At 44.8% G+C, this 26,072-nt stretch overlaps 1 protein-coding gene across 6 annotated transcripts in view; it reads left to right on the top strand.

Moving 5' to 3' along the window:
- FRMD4A (FERM domain containing 4A) overlaps positions 1-26,072 on the top strand; it is a 374,382-nt gene that overhangs the window by 173,942 nt on the left and 174,368 nt on the right. Inside the window, exon 1 of one of the 6 annotated variants that reach the window (XM_061368135.1) lies at positions 13,535-13,727. The exons of 4 other annotated variants lie outside the window; for them this stretch is intronic. In XM_061368135.1, the coding sequence (XP_061224119.1) occupies positions 13,569-13,727 (159 nt within the window). In that variant the 5' untranslated portion in view covers positions 13,535-13,568. Of the gene's footprint in view, positions 1-13,534; positions 13,728-26,072 lie in introns of those variants that run through there. One more of the 6 variants, XM_061368134.1, reaches the window with a different exon arrangement.

Below are 26,072 nucleotides of genomic sequence, written 5' to 3'. Positions count from 1 at the left end.
TAGCTTGGGTATTTTAAATGCCTTCCAAGCTTCCCACCGTGAACACCTAGTTCTAACACAGCTCCTAGCCAGGACTTATCTCTGAAAGGGTTTGCACATGCCTTCAGCTGGGTTTTAAAGTCCAGGCATAGAAAGCCTCTAGACTTTGTCAATTCATAATCCATACAAGGGACTTCTTACGTGTTGCTTCAACAGTTTCCTGAACTAACAGCATTGTCAGACATCAAGAGCAAAGTATAAAACATGCCTTTTTTATTTCTTACTTTCGATTAATCTTTTCATCCATTTAGACCAGGACACTATAAATATATGGGGAAAAGTAAAAACAGCACCATAAAAAACCCACCCAAAGAAGTGGTAAATCCTCCATCCCTAGCAGTGTTCAAGTCCAGGTTGGACAGAGTCTTGGACGATATGATCTAGTATGAGGTGACCCTGCCCACTGTATGATCTTAAGGTCCCTTCCAACCCAGACTATTCTATGATTCTATGAAAACAGTGGACAAAAAGCAAACTTAGCCTTCACAGGGGCTTTTTCATTTTCACTCTTGGGACGTCCCTGGTCCACCCCAGGCCACCAACACAAGTCTGGTTTAACACCAGTTCAGAAAGCTGGATTTAGATTTCAAATACGCCTCCAAACTTTCTGCCTGAGCTTAGCTTATTTCCTGGTGAAGTATATATTATCCTTATTGTCTCAGTCATTTCTAATGGCTTCAAAGGAACGGTGACTTTTCATCTTACCAGCAGATGGATAGGAGTAATTCTTCTGCTTTTATTTTTCTTGTTGGGACCAAAGTATCAAACTCTCCTAATTGCACAAGCAAGGCTCGCAATTAGTCTCCACTTCCCAAAGATGCCACATGAAAGGCTTTTGAAAAGATAATGGGCTGCAAATGATGCCATTTAGTCACTGCACACACTCTACAATCCAGCTGTACTTCTGGAATATATTTAGAAGGTGCAATTAGGGTTGTGCATGTTTTGGAATAAGTGAGCAAGTTTCTTAACTGAGGTTGAAATTCACGTTAGTTTCCAGCACTACCTCTAGAAAAGCCACCAGGTCTTGATGGGGTGAGACTGTGGACATCTATTTTCTCTCCAGGTTTTGCATTATCATCTATTAGGTAAATTCCATGTGAAACAGTAGCTAACGACCAACTACCTGCAATTAATTTTGATGCACTAAGTATCTTCCCTTTAGAGATCTATGTGCAGAACAAGAACCATTTCACTGCTTTATCATTTTAGTTCAGAACAGAAATCACTGCAAGAGTGAACCAAACCAGCCTTAACTCAAAAGTTTCTGCCAAAGGGAGTTTCTACCCTCCCAATTCCCAGCAGAAAGTGATGGCATGAGATGTGTTTTGGCAAAACACATCTAAGAGAGATTAAAGGTAGATTATGCTCCTGCTAGTGTGCATTTCCCATGTCAGCTGTCTTCTAGTACCTTCAGCCAGCCTACATTTACAAGTTTGTCATGCAACTGTAGTAATTTTTATTGCATTTTAAGCTTCTTCAATAATCAAAGAAGAAAAAGTGATGTGTGTGACAACTCATCCTAACATCTTCAAGATAATACAGGATGGGATGAATTGTCCTCTGTGTTGACATTCATCTTCCACTAACTGTAGAGGGAACAAAGGCACTTCCAGTTAGAGGAGATAAACACCTCTGCCATATCTGCTCTGCATGCTTGCTCCTGGACACCAGATCCAGATGAGGCACCCGGACTAGCCCAGCTCAGATGTGAACATCCCCACAACAGAGGTCTGAACCCCATGACTGTGTGCTCACTTAGCTCTGCACATGGCCCTATGAATCTCTGGTTTATCAGTCCGGGATTTGTCCTGGGAAGTCCTCCACTACCACCTCTGGCATTTGTGGGACTTGTAAGGGAAGCTGTCTGTCCTTGGAGGCCTATCTTTCATTGCAGCATAGATACCATCTGGAATCCAATGCAATATGTACCTCTTATCAGTTTCTCTGCATTATGCCTGTATTTGCTGCATCTGAAGTAGATGCTGAGATCTGGCTGGGTAAGAACACTGTGAGATGCTCAGGGGAAGAGCACAGGGTCAGTGCACTCATCTGACCAGTGTGATTTATGAGAAATTATCACTTTCCAGAGAGGGGAATTCCCATATACATTTCCTACTCTACAGCACTCCAAAAAACTCTCCAGCATCTTGCTTGTATTAATCCTTTTGCTGTGCATTCAGTAATCACAGTATGTCTCTAACCACCAGGCTTGTTCTGCATGGGTTGTAATATTATCCACAATGCTACGGAACATCTTAGGAACCTGAATGAGATGGCAACAACTGACTTTCTGCTTTTCAAACTTCCCTTAATCAAACCTAATGCACCAGCAGACATCAGAGAGGATGGGGAGCAAGGTCAAAACCCCACAGGTGGTTTGTCCTAATGAAAGGTCCAGGTTTTCACAGAAACCCAAGAAAAGTGAGTTGCAAACATTTCACAGTAGCTCCTTTCCTCAGGGCTGAGCTCAAAGCTGTTACTGTTGCCTGAGGTCAGAGCCTGGAGTTCCCAGTTTTTTAAAATACCATCCAAGAAAACCTGTCAAGGCTAATATTATGGATGGGCTATTGCAGAAGGGAATCTTGGCAATCCTAGGTCACAATTTAAAATGATTCCTTATAATACATCAGGCTTTACATATTACAAAGGCTTCGCAAGCATTGATCCTCTACAGAGCTCTGTAAGACTCAGCCAGTGGTGTTGTTCCCACTTGGCAGCCAGGATGCTTTCAAGGTAAAACCCAAGGTGAACTGGCAACACGGTGCAAATCTGGGTGCGTTTGAAGCAGGACCAAACTTCAGAGCTCCTGTTAGCTGGAAGTGCACATCCACATCCCCTTCCTCCCTCTCCAGCATCTCTCCACCCAACTTGCTGGCAAACCACACCAGAGACTGGGAGGAGGCTTTCCAATTTTCATAATTTCCACTCTGAAATGCTGGAAAACTTCCTTTTTCCATCCCAGACTTTGCTGTAATGCAGCCACCGCGTATCCTCCTGTAAACTTTCAAACGCACCAATAGGAGCTGTTTCCTGCAGATGAAAAAGGGTTTGCTTCAGTTAAGGCCAGTGGGAACCTAGCCAAGAAGAGTCATAAAGCCAGAGGACACTGCTTTTTAAAAGCAGAGTTATGTTAGTGCATTCCAGTGCATCCAATCAGCCACCAGAGAGGGGTTAAAGTAGCCTTGGGACCAACCTTCAGCTTCTGGAGGATGGTGTTAGGGGAAAGATAAGCAGGCTGATGCCAGAAGATGACCTAGTCATCAGTCATAGCAGACTGTGTGGAGCTGGCCAGACTATGGGTTGCAGCAACATTTTGCAAACTTAATTCCTGAGCTTTGCTGTGTACTAATCCACAGATGCTGTTATCCACCCTAGACTGGAAGGGAAATTGGTGAGAGATTTAGGACAGGGGTATAGGCAGCATGAATGTTTTTCTGCACAGGCAAAGAGATGCTGTGAGGTGTCTGAATATCCCCTATAGAGCCCAACGCTGGTGTTTTCTTTGGAGTCAGCACCTTTCGTTCCCCAGGAGTCCTCTATTTAAGGGGCTCAAGGGGAAAGAAACATTTTGGAGAGAAAGGAGCAAAACACCTCTGAAAGCCAGTACCTTTTAGAGAAATTCCAGGTGGAAACCCACAAATCCAGATACCCTGAATCCCTGGAAGATGGATCAGACATCTTCTGCAGCCCAGGGGGTGTACCAGCACCCTCTCACATGCAGCCCCTCTCCCATGAGGTCAGGAAAAGAGTGCAGCACTGGCTTCAGATTCCTCGGCACTGGCCTCCCAGAAACCTTCTGTTGTTTTTGTTTCATAATGATTGCCCATTGGGAAGGCACTGACCATCTTTCCCTCCCAGTTCCTAGCTTGTGAAGCCAAGAAATACCAGCATGAAAAGGTCCGTGTTCTTTTATCCTGGAATGAACTGACCACATCTGGTCAGACAGGGACAGAGCCCAGAATACCATCTATGTGGGCTTTTCTTTCCCATGATAGTTTCCCAATCAAAGCTTGAATAAATATGAGGTCATCACCAATTTATAATTGCTGAGATTTATGCCTCTCCTGATCACATTTTAGAGAAGCAGCAATAGCCTTTCTTTCTTGCTATTCTGCACATATCTTAATCACTCTTCTGACAAAAACACCCTATTTTGAAATCAAGCAGATTCATAGAGGCTGTTCCCTGCCAAGGCAGTGATTCTTGTCTGACTGGACCACTGCCCTGTACACTGTAGATTTTGGTGGGCTCCAGACATAAACCTTCCCAAAGACTGTTTCTCTCACTGCACAGAATAACAGCCCTATTGTTACAGCTACAGTGCATTTGAGATGTGCATTTGAGATGTGTCTTCATTGCTCCTTACACCATGGCAGCCAATGAGGCTGTTCTCATAGATGAATACCCTGTTTCATCTCCTTTTCATGATGGAGCAGAGCAGTGCCAGGCACTGTACCTGGGGAAGGTGAGGGTGATGGGACTGTTGCTCTATGCTCCTTGTTGGCAGAGAAGTAGCTTGGAGGACTGTATATACCAAAGGCTAGATGGAAATGTGCAGTCATTTATGTTCCTCCCGAATCCTGCAATATCCCAAATCAGGTCAGTCAGGATTAGCTTTTTCTTCAAGTGCCTGGTTCACACAAACTGACACCTTGGCTCTACAGAGGAAATTTTTCCTGGCTTCGCAAGGTTGTGGCATGGCTTTGTCAATTGATGCCTGTCCATAATGAGGTGAACCTGAGTTTCTGCCTCTACTGTCAAGGCCCTTAAGTGGTTATTCTGCAACCCACATGTGCATGGCTTACTAAGGTGAATGGGCTATGCACTGCCAGTATTTGTCTGTGGGGTAAAGGGAGTGTTGCAGGGACGAAGAACAGCTCTCCATCCTAAACAGAGATGGAGTGGGAGCCAAATCAGGGCAACACAACACCAAGAGCCATGAGTGCAGATCAAAAGACTTTCAACCCCATGGGAGCTTCATGTCTGGGTAGAGACCAGGCTGTGATTGAGTCACATCTGGAGTTGCACAGGGTATGTGCTGTGTGGGACCTACAGGAGAGGGCATAGCATGGTATTTCAGGCTGGCATGGAGGGCCTGGTGGGAACTGCCCAGAAGAAATGAAGGCAGTCTTGCATGTGGTTCAAAGAGAACTGCATGGATAGAATATAGGGCCCTAAGCAATGGAGAAGTGAATTTATTCCAACCACATAAAGCTATTTAACTTGTGAACAACATTAGCTGGGTTTTGATCACTTTTTTTTCTGAGCTACTGTGGTGCTTGGGCAGAACTTCCAAGTTCATCATTCTCTTAAAAGTTCCTACATTTATTTTCCTTAGACTTGAGACTTCTTTGGGTTTTTTTAAATAAAAAAGAAATCTGCCATATCCTTCAGCTGCAAATGATTTAATAGCTCTTGGCTTTGTGTGATCTGAATATTTTCTTGTTCTCTTGCTTTGCAGCTGTGACCTACTTAATTACAAGCAGGAAACAAACCCCAGAACCATTAGACATTCTGCGTGGCTTGAAGAAGGGGAAAAAAGTAAAAATCTCATGTTGTTAAATACTAGGATGTCCTTCTTAATAACAGGAAGTTAAGCTTCAGATAGCAACAGCGAACATTTGAATTCTTTGTGCATCAAGATAAGGATAGCAAAGAGCTTATGGGTTTTAGTTTTTATGGCATGGATGTTTTGGGGGCAGGGGAAATGGCAGCCGTTTCTAACAGCCAAAATGGGAATGAGTCATAAATTTCTAAATCAAGACTGTAAATCCTCTTTGTTTTAACTTCTGATCTGATTCAGCCTGCTGTCCACAGAGACAATGAAGTGAGTGACTTGCTGCTTCAATCAGCCAGCTTTTGAGCCATTTATCCTCTTTTCAGGAGGTAGGAGCGAACAATCTAGGCAGCGAGTTTGGATTCCACATTACAAATCATCAGGTTGGAAAGCAGAGTGTGGGGGGCTTTGATTAACTGCTCTCCACCTCTGCAGATGGAGTCTGGGCTGCTCTTTATACCTCCTGAAACTCAGCACCCTGTCTGGATATGCTGGTGGGTATGCGGGTGTACTAGTAGCTATAGAAAACAGCCAGAGAAAGGGAATGCCAGGTCTGCCAGCCTCTGGCTGGTCTGTCCCAGCACTTCAGTCCTCTTGTCCTTGTTTATCCACAGCTCTGGTAGCAGCTCAACGATACAGATCTCTCAATGCACCATGAGGCAATAGAAGCTGATGTTTGTACAGGGTTTTAAGCTGAACAGCAACAGAAGCACAAGTTATCATCTTCTGTCAACTGTGCATGCATTATCACTGTAGATGGCATGGATCCAGCGCTGTCCTACAAGGCAAACGGAGATTTTCCATTAGCACAAGCCACAGGGGTCTGTGTTTCGGGAGCAAATGGGGTAGAGGTCAACTTTTGTGCTCTACTGAGAAGGTCTAACTGGTCCCAGCTGGGGAGATGCTCTCAGCATGAAGATCCGCTGCAGTACAGTAATCCCCCTATGTTGACTCCTGAGTTTCCCATCTGCAGATTAATTGTGCTGTGGCAATAGAAACAACCAAAACACCCCAGTGCAGATGCCATGAATGGGTGTGTGCTGCATTTTGTGGTGTTAACTGCTCAGCATGGCTCACTCTGAGATGTCTCTAGCCATAACCTTCACCCATGGCACCCTCTTTACAAGCATTTAGCACAGCCTGGATGTATACAAGACTATTCCCACAGGGACCATATGTATACATAATCAGTCTTCACCTCAGAGAACACATATTTACCCATAGTTATGCTCATTTTGATAATCAGTGTAGGAGTTTTCAACACAGAGTGTACGTTATCGATCCAAGCTACCTTAAGTATTTCTTTCTGCTGCATAACTCCAGGGGAATATGACCACTTGGCTTTCTAGCAGATTGAACACATATTTGCTTTTAATGTAAAACAGTTCTCCTGAGATTTCACAGCACCTGGCAAACATCAGTGAATTAATCTACTGAGGAAATGGAGACCTATAAAGTTATGTGACTCGTCTAATGTTGCTCAGGAAACTGATGACTTTCCTGCAATAGGACTAGATTCCTCCTCATTTCTACGCCGAAGGTTATATTTGGCATGCTTATATTTTGTCTTTCCCCTCTGTCCAGTGACAGCTATATCCTTATCAGCAAGACTATATTTATTTGTAATGACCATTCATAAGGATCTTCAGAATAAATCGAATATATGCACTTTAGCTTAGGCAGGGGCAGCGTTTCCAACCCATAAGCAAGATCAAATGTGAGAAATCTGGGCCACCGATTTTCTAAAATATGTTCCCTTTGCCCTCCTCCTTTTTAATGAAATGTTCAGCTCTTGTCTGTGAACAGAAAGGACTTTGTATTAGTCATTGAATGCAGTGAGTGTTACCACTGGGTCTCAATCAGACACACTACTTATATATATCTGCAGGATAAGCTGTAAGAAAATGTTTGGCGGCAATGGGCCATTTGTGCTGCACGGTGGCTTGTTTTGCACAGACAGCAAAGCTGCCCTTCATAATGTTATCCATCTTGCCATAGGGCAAAACTGCAGACTGGCTTTATATGAGCCACCAGACTTGTCCTCTCTGCCAAGCAAATAGTGGCAGTTAAGAGACACCTGCAATGTGAAGCAATGTGTCCTTCAGACCACAGCCCAAAGCCAAGGCCATTTTGACAGCCTGGCCATCACCTTGGGGTGGGAAGCACAAGCTAAATGATTCAATGTTATATGAACGGGGGGTACAGGGGAATATCTCATAAAAAACAAATACTTGCTCCAGTCACCAAAGGAGTAAGCAAAAGCTTGAAGCAATAAAACTGTACCTGAACAAGTGTGTGACTCCTGTGAACAGTCAGGTACGTTTGATTCTCAGTCTGAAACTCAGTGCCCACCTGATGGGCACAAACACAGGCTTGTCTCAGATTCCTATTTCTTCACCCCTGAACCTTGCCAGAGGCTATTTTAGAGGCAGCTGAATAACATGGAAGGAAAACAGCCCAGCTGCTGGATGAGCTTGAGGTTGCCCCCTGTTCATACCTGCCCCCTAAGTAGGCTGTGGGTTTTTTTCTGTTTTCTTTTAGCCAGGAATAGTACTCCCAAGCATTTCTGCACATAATAGCAGGGAGCAGTGCAATGATAAACCTTGTGGTGATGGGCATGTGCTAGCACGTGCTGCTTTGATTGGACACCCTGGTCACAGGACATTACGGCCGCCAGCAGGATCAGAGTTAATCATAAGCTTGGGTTTCCAAAGTGAATAATCGCATTTAAGATCTTGCCATTCACTTTCTGCGGCTGTTCTGCACTATTTACTTAATACGTTATCCTGACCTACATCCCCTCTTGCAGACTCATTCACCACAGTGTTTGTGGAGAAAGAGGATTGAATAGCAAATCTCTGATCAATCTCTTCCACGTTTCTGCACAGTAGAAGTGCAAATCACTTTGCCTAGTGGAATATTAGGGACAAATACGAGCCCGGCTTTATAGGATTCACCTACTTTTAAACCTTGTTAAATTGCTAACACAGCTTACATTAGGAAATGAAATGCGTATGATTTGAGGATATAACAGTCTCTTGTGTCAGTCAATAAAAATCTCTTTCAAGTGAGGACACGTACAGCCTTACACAGAAGGAGCTGCTGTTCACATAACGATAATACTTAGCACTGCTAGAGCACTTTACATTTTCAAAGAGCTTTAGAAACATTATGATCAAGGTGGATGACTGGAATAGAAAATTTTCATGCAATTATTACCGTGAAGCAGCAGTTCATTTCATTATGGAACATTTTAGGCCGTATGGATGCATGAGAACATCTTGAGGAAATTGGCCAGTATTCCTGACTCCTGATGTTCATCCTAAAATGTAACCGGCAGAGAAGTCTTTGGTTTCTTGATTTTTCTCTGCAGGGGAGTGTAGGGCTGTCAGTGGTAGCAGACCAGGGGGTGAGGGGTAGAGGCTCTTTAGATCTATGGTTTTGGTAGAATGTGATGGATGAGAGTGAGATGGTAAATGAAGGGGTGCAGGCACAGCCACTGACATTTGCATGGGGTGGCAGATCATTGTTCCAAGTACAGATTCTTGGCCCACAACTCCACAGAGCTGAGCTAGGGGTGTCAGTGCCACCTCTGCAAGTCTGTGAAGGTTCAGGCATGGTCCCCATCCAGCTCTTGTGGCCCAGCCAGACTAAGGTCATGATCTTTCAGCAACCCAAAATGGTTACAGGGTCAGCAGAGCCTTCGTTAATCAAAGCTCTCAGCAGGCTCAGTATGGACATACATACTTTATTTTCACTCTTTTTAAATTCAGGTGAGTTTCCTTTACCCAGAACATATTTGTTGTAAATGTAGCCCTTGAAGTCTGAGGATTTGCTTCTTCAACTCAAATGCCATTCCAAGCTCCTTTAAAACCCTTCCCTCAAATTTTTCCTCATATGAACAAAGTATAAAACTTGGCAAAGGTACAAGAAATACAGCCAATAATATCCAGTCCTTGCACTCTGCAAAGCTCCCACTGGATTCATAGAATCCCTCCATGGTGTCTCCTTGGGTGGCAGCAAGGCCACTTGTCAGGGAAGACAGAGAAGCCAAAATGGGTCAGAATGAGAGATGACACCACCTTGGTTGGGGTGAGATGAGGTAACTCAGAGGCTCACATTCACAAGTGGATTTGATGCTCAACATCCATTTGGAAATCTCAGCAGTTTATGGTTTAGTGCAGTTGCAGGAGAGAGATCACTTCTGTAGGTCCCCACTGAGGGCCCTGGCTCTGTATGGGCACATGAGAGGTAAAGGGGGTCACTCCTTCTCCATCTGTTTGATCACTTGGCAGTCATGTCCAATTGTTGCCATCATATCAGCCATGAAAATCATGTGCCATTAAGGAACAAGGAGGAAAATGAAACTGTTTAAACATCTCCAAAAACATCTCCAACATAAGAAAGCATGAAGCTGTTACATGAAAGGGAACTTCAGACAAGAAGACCTAACCACATTAATCCCCTTCCATTATAGAGAAACAAAGAACAAAAAGGGTAATAGGTTTGAAATAAGACCTAAAAGACATTGCTCTGGAGCTTCAGGGGCCATTGGAGGCCATATGTTGAGCAGAAGCAGGATGTTTCTGGTATGTCTACAGCAAGCTCAAAGGAAACCGCCTTCAATGTGCCTAAATACATCCACACCCATTGGAAAGTTGTGGGTAGAGATTTACTCTAGAGCACTGGAAAGGGATGCTGGAGCATTCCTTCTGAGGCCAGAAAATACAGTCATCTGCCTAAAGGCAAAACACGGATCCGTCTCTGGAGCTCCAAGGGCAGGCAAGCATCTACCTACAGCAGTGCACAGCAGTGACTGCAGGGTCTGCAGTGAGGAGGAGCTGTCTGCTGGGGTTGGGTTGAGAAGTCCATCCCCAGCCTCCAAGACTTGGTGACAGTCCCATGAAACAACACAGCAGCCCAAAGAGTTTGGGGGCTTTTTTCCTTCTTTTTTTTTTCATGGGAAGTAAGAAGCTATTTTTATGATCCAGTAACAGCCTTTGGACTGTCAGTGAAACGTGGGAGGCTTCATAGTAAATGTTTTGCCTGACATTTTCTCAGAAATATCGGGAAATAATCAGTGCATAATTAGAAAGGCTGTGCTGAAAAGACCTGCAAATGTCTATAGATCGATGTAAAGAGCAAAAGGTACTTTTTTCTCCTAATTAACCTTAGTGAATGTGAAGCTCAGTGTGTTTTATAGAAATATAAGATGGTTTTATAGAAATATAAGATGATTTTATAGAAATGACTCAAAGTGTACACCAGCAGAAGATCCAGGCTGCTGATTATTGGTGATTTTTTTCTCCTCTCTTCTGCCATTCCGCATAGCAATGACCTCTTCTGACTTTTTTGGGTAAACAAGAGTACCTTCTGTGGTGTCTCCATGGAAAAGAGCATCTTTGGTGGTGTGTCCCTTGGATCTGGAGGGAATGGGCTGTCTTTGCCTGAGAAACATCCACAGTCGCAATTCCCTTGGAAGCTGCGAGGTAGGACAAGCAGCTTTTAACCCCCCAAAAAATGGTGTGTGTCTAATCAGCAGGAAAACCTCTGCAGGAAACCAAACAGTCTGCTTTAATCATGAAGGTAAATCTACACACTGAAATGCCCACTGGGCCTCCTGTAGACTCAAGTGAGTCCTAAGGAGACTGCTCCAGTCCATCAGTTAAATAAATACATAGGGGAACTGTTTTCAGAGAGTCTGATTATGTCATCAGCAAATTGAAAAGGTTCCTTCATCTGTTGAATAATTACTGAGTTGGGACGGGGGGCCTATAGTTTCCTTTCGAGCATACGGAAAGACTCCACGCACATGTGGAGTAGCTAATTTTAAAACTGTGGCATATCCTCCATTTCCCCTCCTCTCCCCCTTGCAGAATACCAAAAGGGTTAGGTCACATCCCAGAGAAATCACTTGCTATGGTTTCTTTTCCCCCCTCTGTTTTTCCTTTATCAAACACATTTCTTTTGCTTCTCCTGTGCTCCCAGGCAGAGATCTTATACACCAGGCTGTAACCCGGAGCAAATATTGTCTAGTCAAGTTATATTAGAGAAAAGAATACCTTCTTTCCAAATGAGGTTTTATAATGGAGACATTCCTGGTCCTTTGCCTACATGTGTTACCTAGTTTACAGGCAGGCAAAGAAATAACCATGAGATGGTGAGCATAAGTAGACTAGCAAAGAAAGCAGATAGGCAGGGACAGAGAGAAGAGGAAAGAAAACTACGCTTTGCAGAATAAATAGCTTCTAACAAGTTTGAAGGAAATATTATTATGATTTTATTACCATATTTTGTGATGCCACTCTAAAAACGATGTCCTGAAGAAGCAATTAGGCTGAGAATATGCATTTTGCAGCTGTATTTTCCTGGCCCTCCACCTGCCCTGTCAATAAACTGATGAGCATCCTTGTGCCATTACTGTGAGTCACTGCTCGCTTCACGTCCTCCAGTCCTCGAAGATCTAATTATGGATGGGGTCAGGGTGGGACATATCTGCAAAGAATCAACCAGAGATCAAACCAGCAGCTTTAGGGGCTCAGTGCATGCAGGTCCCTCATGATTTTAGCTCAAAGTGGTGGTGACCTATCTCTAAGAAGTGCCCTCATGTAAGCAACTTCCCAACTGACTCCCATCTGCTCTTTCCAAGTCCTACTGCCTTTTTTGTGCACATTCCTCTTCAGGGAGGGTGAAATAAGTGAAAAATAGCACTAACGGGCAGCTGTCTCCAAGGGCATTGGTTTGCACTGTGCCTTTGGTAAAATACTTCAACCTCAGTTTCCCCCACTTGGTATTAAACTTTAGCCTATAGGTAGAAGAACTCATCAGATTTAGCTGGAAAAGCTGTTGCAATTTAACTGCATGATTTTCTGGTGATTTAACCAAACTGCAAAATCCCTGTGTTGAAAATGCGTTTTCACCCTCACTGGACCAGTTCCCTCATCCCATTATAGATGCTGACCACATTGAAGTCTCCACCCAGACAAGCTGCTCCTGGGGGGGAAAGGGCTGATTTCTTCTCAAAACCTATTTTAGAAAGGTTAATCTTTGCATCCATAGACTGAAAAGGGTGTTTTGGCATCCAGCTCAGAGGTATTGCATTCTCCTGGGCTTGTTAAGAGGAAACACGATCTTATAAATGCAAAGGTTAAAAATATGTCTACACCAGCTGAATCAGACTTATTTTAAACGGGCATTGCTCAATCCATCCAATTTTCCAAGATACCACCCTTTGGGTAAATACGGTGCTTTGCAGACAGTTGCATAAGTCTCACATGAAGTCCAAAACATACAAAGACTCCAGAGCAGACAGTTGCTTGGAAAAAGGACTGGAATGTAGCTCTGCAATGGCTAGTTAACACACGAAACAGAAGGATGAATCCGTTCATGGGGCAAAGTTGTCTGCTCGGATGTTCTTCTGCAGTGTTTGAAAGAGTTAAGCCCAGTATTGGAATGTCTTGGGAATGTTGGCAGAGGGAGAGCAAGCGGCTTTTTCCTCCCTCTGGATGGAATCCCAGGACTGAGCTTGCAAAGTGATGACTTTGGATGCGAGTTTGCTTCTTGGTTCTGCAGTGGAGAGCTGGGAAATGATGCAGTGTAAAGAAGAAGCCCTTTGCAAGGGATGTGCAATTGCCTCTCTAAGTCAGGAGAGGTCTTTTTACCTCTTCCCTGCTCTTCCATGGGTGCAGCAGAACTCACTTTAGAAGATACACAGAGGGAGAAACCACATCCTGAAGGGCGTGTGCGAAGGGAGAAAGACACATCCCCAAACAGTTTATTTTGGCTGCTGGTTTTTGTTGTTGGGTTTGGTTTGGTGGTTAGGGCTTTTTTTTTTTTCTGCCTTTCTTTTGCTTCTCCTTCTTTGATGGAAATTGCAGTGACTTTTTAACCTTGCAGTTCAGAAGGCGCCTTGGGATTAGCTGATTGCCTCCGAGCAGGGAATCCGGGGTGTTTCACACGGGGAGCTGGCATGGCTGCTGTGCTCTTTGGCTTTGAGGATCTGTTCTACAGCTGGGACAGCCTGGTGTGGAGCCTGACATCCCGGGCTCTGAGGACTTGCCGCTTTGGAAACCTGAGGGTCCTGCAGCTCATGCTGAAACCATGGTGCATTTCCAGAGCCGTTTACCAGGTAGGGTTACAAAACACTAAGCCAGACCCTCAAACCTGGGTGCTGAGTTGCACAGGGTCCTGTCCTGTTCCTACCAACCGCTTTGGGTCCCATCACAGGCAGCAGGGCAGAGGAGACACCATTGGCAGGGGAGGTTTGGGAGGACAAATGCAGGGTATGAGGATGGTGGTGGTGTCTCCTCTGGGCGAACACGGGTCCAAACTCTCCTTCCCACAGAGCAGAGGGGAATAAGTGGATGCAAATTAAAGGTCACCCTGCTATATCCCCTTTCCTTGAGCCGTATACTTGCAAGTACAGACAGCCTTGGCTGTTCTGCATCTTCAAGCTGTCCCTGCAGCTACACAAGACTCATTTATGACTTACTCATAGGAAAGCATGCCTAAAGACACTTAATCTGTGAAAAATGCGCAAACAGTGTGTTTTAAACTGCAGTAGCACTAGTTATCCCTACTTGACTTGTGCAACGCCTTCTGACTGCTTAGTCTTGCAAAGTTTGAGGCATCTGCTCACCTAAAACTTTTGTTTTACTTGATGTGTGGTTTATGTAGCATAGGGAGGTTTGGGGCTTGATTGACTAGCTTCTTGAGAGTTATGCTAGCTGTTCGCAGCTTGAGCTCTAATAAAATGTGTGTGCTTCTGAGACTGGCTAAACTGAGTTAAATAAAGTGAGCATCACAGTGAATACACTAGAACTGGATGCCTGTTTGAATAGCGACTCATTCCAGTCCATTGGTGAGTCCAGGTTGAAATGATGCTGTAAACCAATCAGTATGCAGTTCATCTGCTTTTTAAATCAACATCAGACAACCAAGACAAGACTTTGCTGCAGGGACAAACCCATTAAATTATTTATCAGCTTCACAAATTGGCTAAAGCCGAGCACTGGATTGACTGATCGGTGTTTGCATTTGAAAAAGACATTTTCTGCTACTCCCATTTGCTTGGTATTTTGCTTTTCCTGTGCTTTGGAAGTCTCCATGTGTGAAGCCAAGTTATACAGAAGAAGCCAGATTAAAAGCCCATTGAAACTGTATGTGTTGCTTAGAGGGATACCAGGGTAAGGCTCTTAGTAATTTCAGCAGTCTTTGAACCAGCTTCAAATCATTCTCTGGTTTCAGCAGACTTCAGGAATAGATTTTATGGCCTTTGGGATTCAGAAGTCATGGTCAGCGTGTTTATTTTAGGTATTTGCCCTAGAAGATGGCTGCAGCCAATAATACAAGCCTATTACTCTGAAGAGCCCTTTGTCCCACTGTTTGCCCTGGTGGCTGCAGGGCATGGTTTTGAAACCCCCATAAGAAATACCACAGTGATGGTTCGAAGTGAACCAAGCTGCCCATCCGTCCTCTTTCAGTTTGTTTTAGGAGCCTGAACCTGAAGCCAATACATTTGTTTTTGCTGGACAAAGGGGAGGAGGAAACAGGAGGGCTCAGTACTGAACCCCCTTTTTACCTTCTACCCCTGTAAAACCACTCCCAAAAACGAAGGAGCTAGTTAGTTTTCAGATGTGTCCAGATTGCAGTTATGAATAGCCTATCCCAGCCTACACACTATGTGTCAGGGGATGTTACAGCCTGTGATAACTCCCAGGATTGATGGCCTTTTCACAGATTTACTCTTCTGAGAGCACTGAGCACATTCACCATACATACACACTTTTTCCATTAAAGCACACACACATCTTCAGCCATAACCCCTATGGCATTATATCATGTTCCTGGCATGTTATCCCTTTTTGCTAGAGCCACCAGTGAAATGGGACTGTAAAGGTGCCTCCCTTCCCATCTAAACGAGCATTGATGCAGCCTGACACTCACAGGGCAGGGTGGACTTGAATAGTTGTCATTTCTCAGACAGAATTAATGAACATCTGCAAAAGCTCAGTAAAACCACATCACTTTATTTGTGATGAGCTTCCAGTTCTTTGGAGAGAGCTTGAAATGGTGGGTCAGGTACCAGGAGAGTTGCTGCTGGGTGGAGGTTTGATTGGGAAAGGCATCTCATAGCTCATCATCGCAGACAACCAGCAGCAGCGATTTTATTAGTGGCCAGCACAAGCTGATAGCTAACTCTATGCTTACATATATTAATCCTAACAACATTTTCTCCAGTAGCCAGCATCCTCCAATTTAAATGCTGACTGGGTATTCTAGTAGAATATTGCTTGGAGAGAAAGTCTGCCAGCTTGATCACTTCCCAGAGACAGACTTCTTCCACTGTTTATTATTTAGATGATCAAAGCAGCTCTTGACCACACTGGTTTTTGTTGCTGCCATATACTAATCCCTGCTGCTACTGCATCTCGAAAGCATAGCAGATCATGTATAGGACCTTTGCATGATACCAGAAGCAAAAAAACTTAAAAAAAGAAATACTAATCAACTTTTTAAAATTAAGCAAACTGCTGCTTTACTCTGCTCTCATGAGACCTCACTTGGAGAATTGTGTGCAGTTCTGGTATCCTCAACATAAAAAGGACATGGATCTGTTGGAACAAGTCCAGAGGAGGCCATGAGGATGATCAGGGGACTGGAGCACCTCCTGTATGAAGATAGGCTGAGAAAGTTGGGGCTGTTCATCCTGGAGAAGAGAAGGCTGCGTGGAGACCTCATAGCAGCCTTCCAGTATCTGAAGGGGGCCTATAGGGATGCTGGGGATGGGCTCTTCATTAGGGACTGTAGTGATAGGACAAGAGGTAATGGGTTAAAACTTAAACAGGGGAAGTTTAGATTGGATATAACTAGGAAAATCTTTCTGGTTAGGTTGGTGAGGCACTGGAATGGGTTGCCCAGGGAGGCTGTGAATGCTCCATCCCTGGCAGTGTTCAAGGCCAGGTTGGAGGAGGCCTTGGGTGATATGGTTTAGTGTGAGGTGTCCCTGCCCATGGCAGGGGGGTTGGAACTTGATGATCTTAAGGTCCTTTCCAACCCTAACTATTCTATGATTCTATTTCATACTCCAAAAAAATATGCTTTGTGCTTTTCTGGTTGAGTTAATCACATCTCAGTGTATTTGTGGCATTCTGGAAACATCTGCTGGCTCACCCTTGCTGAGCCTGGCTTGGGAGTACTATGGCAAGGTAACAACACAGTTTCCTGGCTGAGCAGTACCCATGCTGCTGTGCACACATCAATGGGAGGACTCAGGTCCTCCTTTGCACCACCAACCTCGACCATGGCTGCTTGGGTATGACGTTGACTTGGAGAGTTTTTTTGGTAACCTTTCCCTAAACTGCTGTTTCCACCCCACAAACCCTGAAAAACATCCATGGGTTTGGTAATTCCCTTTTGCTGTCCCATATACAAAATACGTAGAACCAAAGCCAATACTGTACAGAGGGTACAGTCCAGATTTATTGCTAATGCAACAGGCAATAGGCTCTTGAAAAGGAGCTCCAGGCATCAGCATAATCAGTGTAATTCCACTTATTTCTGACAAGTGAAACTTTGCTTTCTTAGATCTTGGGAATTCAGTGGCAATGCATTAGCAGAGATAGATGGAAGAACAACTCTGTAGTGATGCTGGCTGTGGTGGCCAAGGTGTGATCCAACTACTTGAGAGTTCAGTCTTCAAATCCAAACTGATTCAGTAATCACAAGTTTGGACTGCCCAGGCTGTGTTCTGACCAGTAGTTCTTATAATAAGTTAAAGCAACCAAAATTTGTTCATTTGTTCTTGGTCTCCAGACTGGATTTGGCTCAGAGATGCTGAGTAATGCCATTCCTCTTTAAGTGGTGCTGTAGTACTCAGGACATGTGAGAACTAAAGGCTTTCGGTACTCTACCCTGAAACAAGGTGCCATCATCTATCTCAGACCTCATTTTTCTTCCTAACCAGTAAATCCTCCTGCAGGTCTGCTGTGATTCCCTGGAATACATTTGTCTGCATGGTCTGAACAAACCACTTCCCTTGCTCTGTTTTCAGCGGGGCTCGTATTCACCACTTGTTATATTTTAATTGCAGTGAGCACTTGCTGTATTTTAATTGTGTTTTGTGATCTGCCATGTGGCTTTCTGACTCCGTGGTCAAAATTCGTCTGAATGAGGAGATTATCAAATAATAAGTTTCCAGTGGAGGCTTTCAGGCAGTCAGTTGTGTGAGATGCCACAGACGTGTCAGATGTACTTTAACAATGCCCAGAAGATGTCCAGCTCCTCTGACCTACTGAAAAATGGCCTTGTGAACTACTGCAGTGCCTGCTTTGGCAGACATACAGTTCAGTAAGTGTTGGGGGAGGGCTGGTTTATTATGGGATAGGCGTCACTTCTGCATTTTAACATCCTGAAGACATTTCACTATTTAATCTCCAAATCCATCAACAAATGTTTTAGTTCCCCAGCTATCTCTGTGCAGTGTCCAAGACCATCAGGCAGGCAAGGACCTACCTCCTCAGTACAAATGTGTTTAAGTGTCTGTTTAAAAACCCACCCACTGGTCCTACCAAGTTGGAAGTGGACCACTGGATGCAAAGCTGTCTCTCAAGGAGCTGTAATACCAATCACAGGCATTTAATTCTTCCCACACTGTACACAGTAATGCTGTGTACTTTTTATGCACTGGTTCTTATCCACCAAGTACTTGGAAAGGTGGTTAAGTAAGATCCATAGAAACTGAGGCAGAGACAGACAAAATTACTTGCTTTAGGCTATACAAACAAGTGCAGAATTGTCTTCACTACCTCATTGATCCCCATATATTCTGTTAGCTAATGAGATTAAGGAAGGAGGTGGGCTGTAGCATTTAGTGGCTGGATGTTAATGTAAAATGAGGAAGAGAAGAGAGCTTCTGCCATGCTGGCAGCAAGTTAAAGGCCCAAGGAGCAATGGCAGGAACAACGTCCTTAGCTGATGTCTTATGATAAAAGAAGGCTATCTGGGGGCTCTGGGCATCCCTAGCCATGAGAAGGAGCTTGCTGCTGCTGTGGAAACCTCCAGTTCCTGCAAGGCAGAATCAAGTCACAGGTCCCAGCTCACTAGCTGGTTTCCAGCTGTGAAAGCCGTCTGTGACTCCTGGTCCCTTAGTATTGAGGGTGTTTAGCAGTGCTTCTAGTCCCTGACACTTCTCTAGAGCTGGTAGGTATTGCAGGCCAGAAGGTGGGTTTTCATTTGCATACACACAGATGTACTCAGCCATGTGAGACCCCAAACCAAGTCCTCCCTGAGCCTTCTGTTGTGCTACTTCATTGTCTCTATTTTTCCTAATCCTGCATTTTCCCATATCATAGAATCATAGAATCAGCCAGGTTGGAAAAGACCTTTAAGATCATCAAGTACAACCTTTACCGCAGGACTGCCAAGTCCACCAGTAACCCATGTCACTAACGGTCTCATCCATACCCCCATGTACCCTTCCAGGACCATAATCTTCCTCCTCATAAAGGCGCCATTTAGGAAATCCATTCTTGTTCTAACATCATGCTTCACCCTATTTACCTTGAAGACACCTCATTATGCCTAAGCACAATTAGGAATTCAGGAGCAAGGGCTGCATTGCAAGCCCGCCCTGCTACTGTAAAAGGCTGTGCTAATCAGTGTTGGGCAAGAGGGAGGAAAGAAAGGGCTGAAATGTTAAACACATAATTTCAGATTGGTAAAACTTCCAGGTTTTGATTTATAGCTTCATCACTGAGCAGATTAATGTGGAATTCAAACATAACCAGCTCTTTGCTTTCTTTTCAGGCCTGACGTATTAGCATTTCCCATTAATCTAGTCAGCTCCAGCATGATGAAGGCTGCAGAAATGGGGCATTAGGTATGTGGGAGTGTTGGGTGGGCAGGAGAAAAAAGACAACAAAATTTGCTTTAGCTAACTAGTTAAAGTGGAGAGCATTGGCCTTTATTTAGGTCTCAGGGTGAAGCTGAGGCTGTTTCTGACTTCCTCTAAGTCAGCAAACCCAGATCCTTTCTCTTCTCATTTTGGGCAGAAGGTCTTTCAGTGGGGCTGCTGATGTTCTACTCATGACAACAGCTGATGGAGGTATCAGTGCCACTCGTAGAGCAATACTTGCAGGGCTCTTCCCTGGCAGCTCCTCTATCCCAAGACCATCATGATGCCAGGGTACAGCTGGTGTTCAGGAGGCTGCAGGTCCCCTAAAGACATCCCATGGTTATTGTAACAACACACGCACACACACCACCCCCCCGAGCTTGCAGCCTAATTCCCACTTTTAGTTGGGGCAACTCTGATTTTTTCCCCCTGCACACTTTGCTGAGCAAGCTCAGGAGCTGCCCTAGAGACTTCTCGAACTTGATTGCTCCATATTTAAGCATTTATGAGACTTGAACTGCTGCCCTTTAAACAAATAAATAAATAAAAGTAAACAGCAACCAACACAGATCATCAAAAAGAGAGGAAAATAACCCTCCACCGGAAAGCCCCAGAGCTGCAGGAAGGTCTAATGAGCTTCACATGTTTCCGAGAGCCGCTTGGGAGCTTTCGGCTTGCAGAGTTACTTACCCTGCGTTCATTACAGGCAGAAGCAAAGAGGGATAGACAGGCAGGGGAGGGGGGAAAACACAAATGTTGAAAATTCATATTTGCCAGAAAGCATGCAAACAGAAAAAATCCCATTTCTACTCAAGGCTCTTTGGAGAACTCACAAGAAGTGTTCAACAAGTTCCTATCCCTGCATATTTTTACAAAACACTGTAAAATTGCGTTCAGCATTTGATACACACTTCCCTTTCTAGAGCTGGGAAGGACTGGGGCAATCTGGTAGGATCCATCCCAGTGTCACCAGCTCAACTGTAGCCAACAGAGAATTAATGTTGGTAGAGGAAGTCAAAGCGTTAACAGTGAGCTAGACACGAGTGCTTATCCCCATTCTGGGCATGTCAACTCAGCCTGCCCAGGGCTGGTTTCTGTCCCACACTGTGTCAGGCAATAGACCAGTATCAGCCAGGTTCAGGTAAAGCTAGAGGGCCACTTGGGATGTCTTGCCATGGACCAAAGATTCCAGGTGAAATGTGGTGGTGGGGCTCACCAGAGGAGCACAGAGGGCTTAGACACCTGGGAAGTTTGGGGCACGAAAGGTTTTTCCTTCTGAACAAACATCTATATCCTTCAGCAGCCTGTTGCGTCTCATCTCTCCTTCCACTGCCCCAAGGCAGCTGTGGGTCAGGGCAAGGGATAGGGGTTTCTTGGAGGGCAGCGACAGGCACCAGGGGTGTGCTGGGCAGTGGCTGAACCTTGAACTATTCCATCACATTGGAGGTTGCTGCTGTTAAGCTAACGTGAAGCTGCACCAGGCTGAGGCTTACACTCACTATTTGCGAACACAACACTGAAGCACTTTCCATGTGCTGTAGCAAGGAAATGGGGCAGACATTAAATCCACACTGAGCCTCCTATCTGTATTTACATGAACCACTAGGGATGGTAGGAAGAGACTGAGTGGTCAAGTCTCATGACTGAGCTTTTTCTTGTCCAAGAAATACAGCAGCCTCTTGCAAGGGGAGGTGTATTTGGCTTTGTTCTCCTCTGTGTGGATTGTTCCAGTCTGCTTCTTTGTAAGAAACATTCGATCTCCAGTCTGAGTTCATGAGAGGGGAGTCTGGCTGTTCCCATTATGATCATGGGCAAAGGCTTTCATGGTGTTAATTCTAGCCCACTAATAAATGGGTTAGGATTACCAATGCAGCCAAGGAGCAAGCACAAGCGATGCTGAGCTGTTCCTACCCTGGGATGGATTTGAATCTGTCCCAAAACTGAGCTGTCTTGAAGTCCACCACCAATGGCTTGGGGGTACCTTCCACTGTCTTTGCTTTGGGTGGCAATGAATGAAAACTGTGGTCTCCACAAGGAATACAGACTGTCTCAACTGAGATCAGAAGTTCACCCAGCTTATAATAGAAATGCACCTATCAGCAATGCAAGGGAAATACTGTTTGATCCCCTGGGTTTACAGAAGCCAGGTCTAATCTGCTTCTTCCTAGGCTTAGCTATTTTCTGCTCAGTGTCTTGAAACATGACATAAGATGCATCACACATTCCTTTAGCTATTAAAATTTAGGCATTTCATCCATGCTGGTTTCTTCCAAGATGGGTGTCTTGGTACAAATCACTCTCTGGAGATGCCCACCTTTTCATGCTGAAACCACAAAGATCTGAGACTGGTAAATCTAACTAGATGCCAAAGTATTAAACACCCACAGACCTGTGAGGAAGAGGTCAGAAATCGTTTTCTGGTTAAATACATGTCATCTAAGGCCTGGGTGGAAAATCCTGGAAGCCCATCAGGACAGAATGCCCAGTAACCTTGCAGCTCGAGTCATCGAGCTTCAGCTGTTGCAGTTAAAACAACCTGCTCTGTAATGAGACAGGCGCCCAGGAACCTGCTTTTGGGGAAGAGATTTGCCTTCCCCAGAGAGACATTTGTGAACAATTCAGTCATCTAAAGTAATTGAAAGCAGTGGGGAGTTTGGCCTGAAGAACTTTTGTCCTATTCAACCTCTTCTCACTCAAAGAGAAATCTGTCTTGGGTATATGGCTCTGAATAGCCCCAGTACAGGTCCACTTCTATTGAGCTTCCATGTGTTTCTTCCCTTACAGAAAAGAAGATGATTTTAGGGGAAAACTCCTGCTTTTTCCTTCTCTGTTTGTGACACAAATTTGTTGCTGCACCAAAGGCTTTGTGCAAAGCATGCTGTTTCTTTCAGATGTTCTCCACAAGCCTAGGTAGAACTGACCGTTGCCATTGATGTGATCCTGCCCTGTTTGTAGCTGTATTTGCATTCGATGCTGCCACAAATCACCTGCACTCTTGCAGGAATTCTCCTCACATCCAACTGACAGCATCCAATTGTTTAGAGAAAAACAGTTGGCCTTGGGCATGGAAACTCTGGGAAAAAAAGCAACCCCAAATTATGCACTGAAAGATTCATTTCATGTGATAGCAAGAAAAAGGAGCAGAACAAAGGCTTTCATTGCCATCCAGGTCTCAGTACCAGAAGGCACTGAAGTTGGCATATGTCCTCCCTCTCATTCCTTCCCTCTGTCCCTCCCAGGTTGGAATGAGTAGGATATTAACCATTTGCAACTTTGACATCCACAGGTCTCTACAGTAAGACACTATCTCTTCTTTTATTAACATCTGCCCATTGATTTCTTCTGAAGTTTAAATAAAAAGAGTCATTTCTAGTGTCCACTCATTCTGACTAATCTATAACACTCTTAATTTAAATCTCCCATGCACTGCATTCATTCACATGATCTCAGAGCAGAGGAGGGTTGTTATTTTCCTAAATTGGAAGCCTATGGACCCAAGCCGGAGGAAAATTGACATGGAATTTCAAACCCTGCCTTTTTTCCTTCTTCTCCTTTCAGTCTCGGAGGTATTTTTTTAACTGTGTGAGTCCACTGAGGACTCATATGATGAAGCACACCTTTGGGACGGTCCTATACGTCACTCCTGGGGAAATCTCCGCATGACAACCAGACTCAGATGCAAAGAGTTATCCAAGGTCAAATTCCTCCACACTGTGAACTTCCATGTGGCTCTCCAAGGGGGGATTAGTGTCTGTCCAGCACCTGGCAGGAGTCACCCCATGTCTGCAGCATTGCATAACTTGCAAACCCCATTGCGTACAATTACTCTCTAGCTTCACTGGTCACTGCACTGCTGGAACCACCGGCCAAGGGGGCTCAGGGGGGTCTCGTAAAGCTCCAGGAGAGCAGGAATGTGGGTTTTACAGTCATTGCAAACTCGTTTTGCTCCACTTCCAGGGGGCCCAATCTCAACCTCTATGTCTTTAGGGGCTTAACGTGTTTGTACAGCCATTTCCATGGTGGTAAAGAGGCAGCTCACCATAGAAAGACCTGTTTGAGGGCTGGGAATTTTTATGTTACTGTAAGTTGTTGTACTCGAGCTGACCTCTGCTTTTTTCTTTCCTGTAATGTTTCTTTAATACTCTTTACAGCCCCACAGCCACAGGAGCCTAGAGTCGTGCAGGTCCTCATGTATGTAGCCACAGCTGAGACAACAACTTTGGGTGTCGGCAGGGCTAGTGGCTGAGCTGGGCTTTGTAAAACCTCAGGCGATCAATCAGGGCCTTTGCAAAACCAGACTGCAAATGAGGAACGGCTTGTATCAGAGCAGCCACTGGGATGGGGAGGTAGTGAAGAAGGAAGGGGAATAAGCAGCACAAGGGTTGGATAACTTCTAATTCAAGTGAGAATAGAGTCACTGTTCATCTTAGAGGGGTTCTGGGAAGTTCGCTGCACCGCATATTCTCAGGCATTCATCATCTGAAATGTCTCTTAATTGCCACTATTATATCATATCACAAACATTCCCGTAATTTATCAGTCATAACCTCCTACAAAGGGATTCTTTCATTCAAGCTGTTTTCACAGATCTCTTTTCCCCTTGGATCCCGTTCCTGTAACACACTCAGATCAGGATTCTGGACGTGGAACTGGGTTTTTGATTTCTTCTTTCTAAACACTGGTTGTTGCTTTGCAGAGAGCATGTTTCTGCAAAGGACTGTGGCCCATTTTCAACCCCTTTCCTCTTTGTCCCAAGATAATAAGCTCTTAACAGCTCTTCTTCCTCTTATGGTAAAAGCTGTAATGTAAATATCCAGGGCGTCCTAAGTGTCAGGAGCCAGCAGAGTGCTGCTAGCCCAGACGAAGGGTCCCCACCACGGGGCTGCCTTAAACATTTGGCTCAGCCGACAGACTGTATTTATAATCTAAACTCCCCTTGTCAGTTCCTAACTCCTGGCTCCAGTTTGAGAAAACTTAACATTCTGTGGGTTGTATTTTCCCACCACTCAGTCGAGAGCCGAAATTTTTCCTCTCAGAAAATACACTTGTGTGTCAAGGGCCAATGACCTAAAAAATATCAGTAGTGTTGCAGCCTAAATATAGCACAGGACTGAAATCCTGAATTCCTGCTAAGGAGCCAGTGTAAACAGCCATCGTCTGTGTGACCAGAGAGGGGTGCGCTGCAGCCTGGGGCTTTTTCTTTCTGCTATCTCATGCTGCAGCGCCTGAATGTCCTGGCATGGGTGAATTATAGAAGGGACCTTACGTATCGCTTAGTTGAGGAGCCCTTTGTGCAAGGCCAAAACCTTTCCCATCTATGGGCTTTGTTATCTAGCTCCAGCAAAAGGTACATCACTTCAAAGTCATCCCCACCTGAAGATGACGTCCTTCCACTGATTTATACCTACTTCTCATAAGGGGTTAGTTCTGATGGGGAAAGCCCCAAGTTCAAGTGCTGCCATTGACTTTGCCAAGTAGTCGCATCACAGTGATAAGCCATGAGGACAACCCCCTTTGTGAACAGTGTACCAGCCAGAAGTGATTAAGCCTCGACTCATCATTGGGTGTTGGTGGTCAGCACTGGCTCCACTAAGTAATCCACCTCTGTCTCCCTGAGTGGGAGGCTGTGATTCCCAGCCACGCCACTTTATAATAACAAAACTAGTCACGTATTTATCTGTGGGTGCTTTGACAAACACAAACTCATTCCTGTGATTTGTTTCATCTTACAGTTCATATGTAAAATCTATCTTGCCAGTGCTGGGGGTGACCAAGAAAGATGAACCCCTTTGCCCTGTAGAAGTCTAGGATTGCTCAGCACCATCTCCCACCCATTCCACCTTCAGCCTGGCCCATCATCCAACATTTATTAATACACGTAGGTAATGTCTTAGCTGTTAGATGGGGATGCGGAAGGCATGATAGTCCTTAGAAATTGCTCTCCCTCTTGCATCAGACTTGAGAGGGTTGGAAGTAAACAAAACCTGGCTGGGAAATGCATGAGGGAATACAGCATGCTCGGTGTTGAAAAGGTTTGTGAATGCTCAAGGGTGGGCAGAGCTCACTTTTGTCAGAGCTGGTAACTGCTGGTTTACCTCACCCCTTTTCATTTCACTACCCTGACTCTCAGTGGATCTCATTATCCTGGAAGTCGTTCAAGAGTCTCCACCTCCTCTAACAGGGCTCCAGACACCTTGCAGGTCTCCAGAGACTGATTTTTATTAATATAGCCCAGACGTAAGATTTCCCAGTGGGGCATTTGCTCCCATGTCTCACACGTTTGTTGTGGTTTAGGGATGAGTGTATCTGGATGGTCCCTTGGGATTTCCTCCAGACGTTTTTTTCAAAGGAAATGTCTTCTCCAAATCTTTCTGTTCACTTGCACATCTTCCCAGGGTCTGCTGTTCCCCAATCACTCTTTGCCTCTATTTGCCTTGGTGCAACCAAGCTCCTGCCTGTGATGAGAAGCCCGTGGCCTTGAAATACCTGCATTGCCCTTGAAATACCATGTATATCTGCCCTTTCACGTATTCAGGGAGAATTTTTTCCCTTTCATCTGCTGTTTCTCCTCTCACTTTT

This window comes from Neopsephotus bourkii, unplaced genomic scaffold, assembly GCF_033783945.1.
Source record: "Neopsephotus bourkii isolate Nb327-2 ecotype Australia unplaced genomic scaffold, CSIRO-AGI_Nbou_v1 NB_1423, whole genome shotgun sequence".
Lineage (NCBI taxonomy): Eukaryota > Metazoa > Chordata > Aves > Psittaciformes > Psittacidae > Neopsephotus > Neopsephotus bourkii.
Note: the sequence above shows the minus strand (reverse complement) of the source record. Positions and strands in the feature narration are given on the sequence as shown.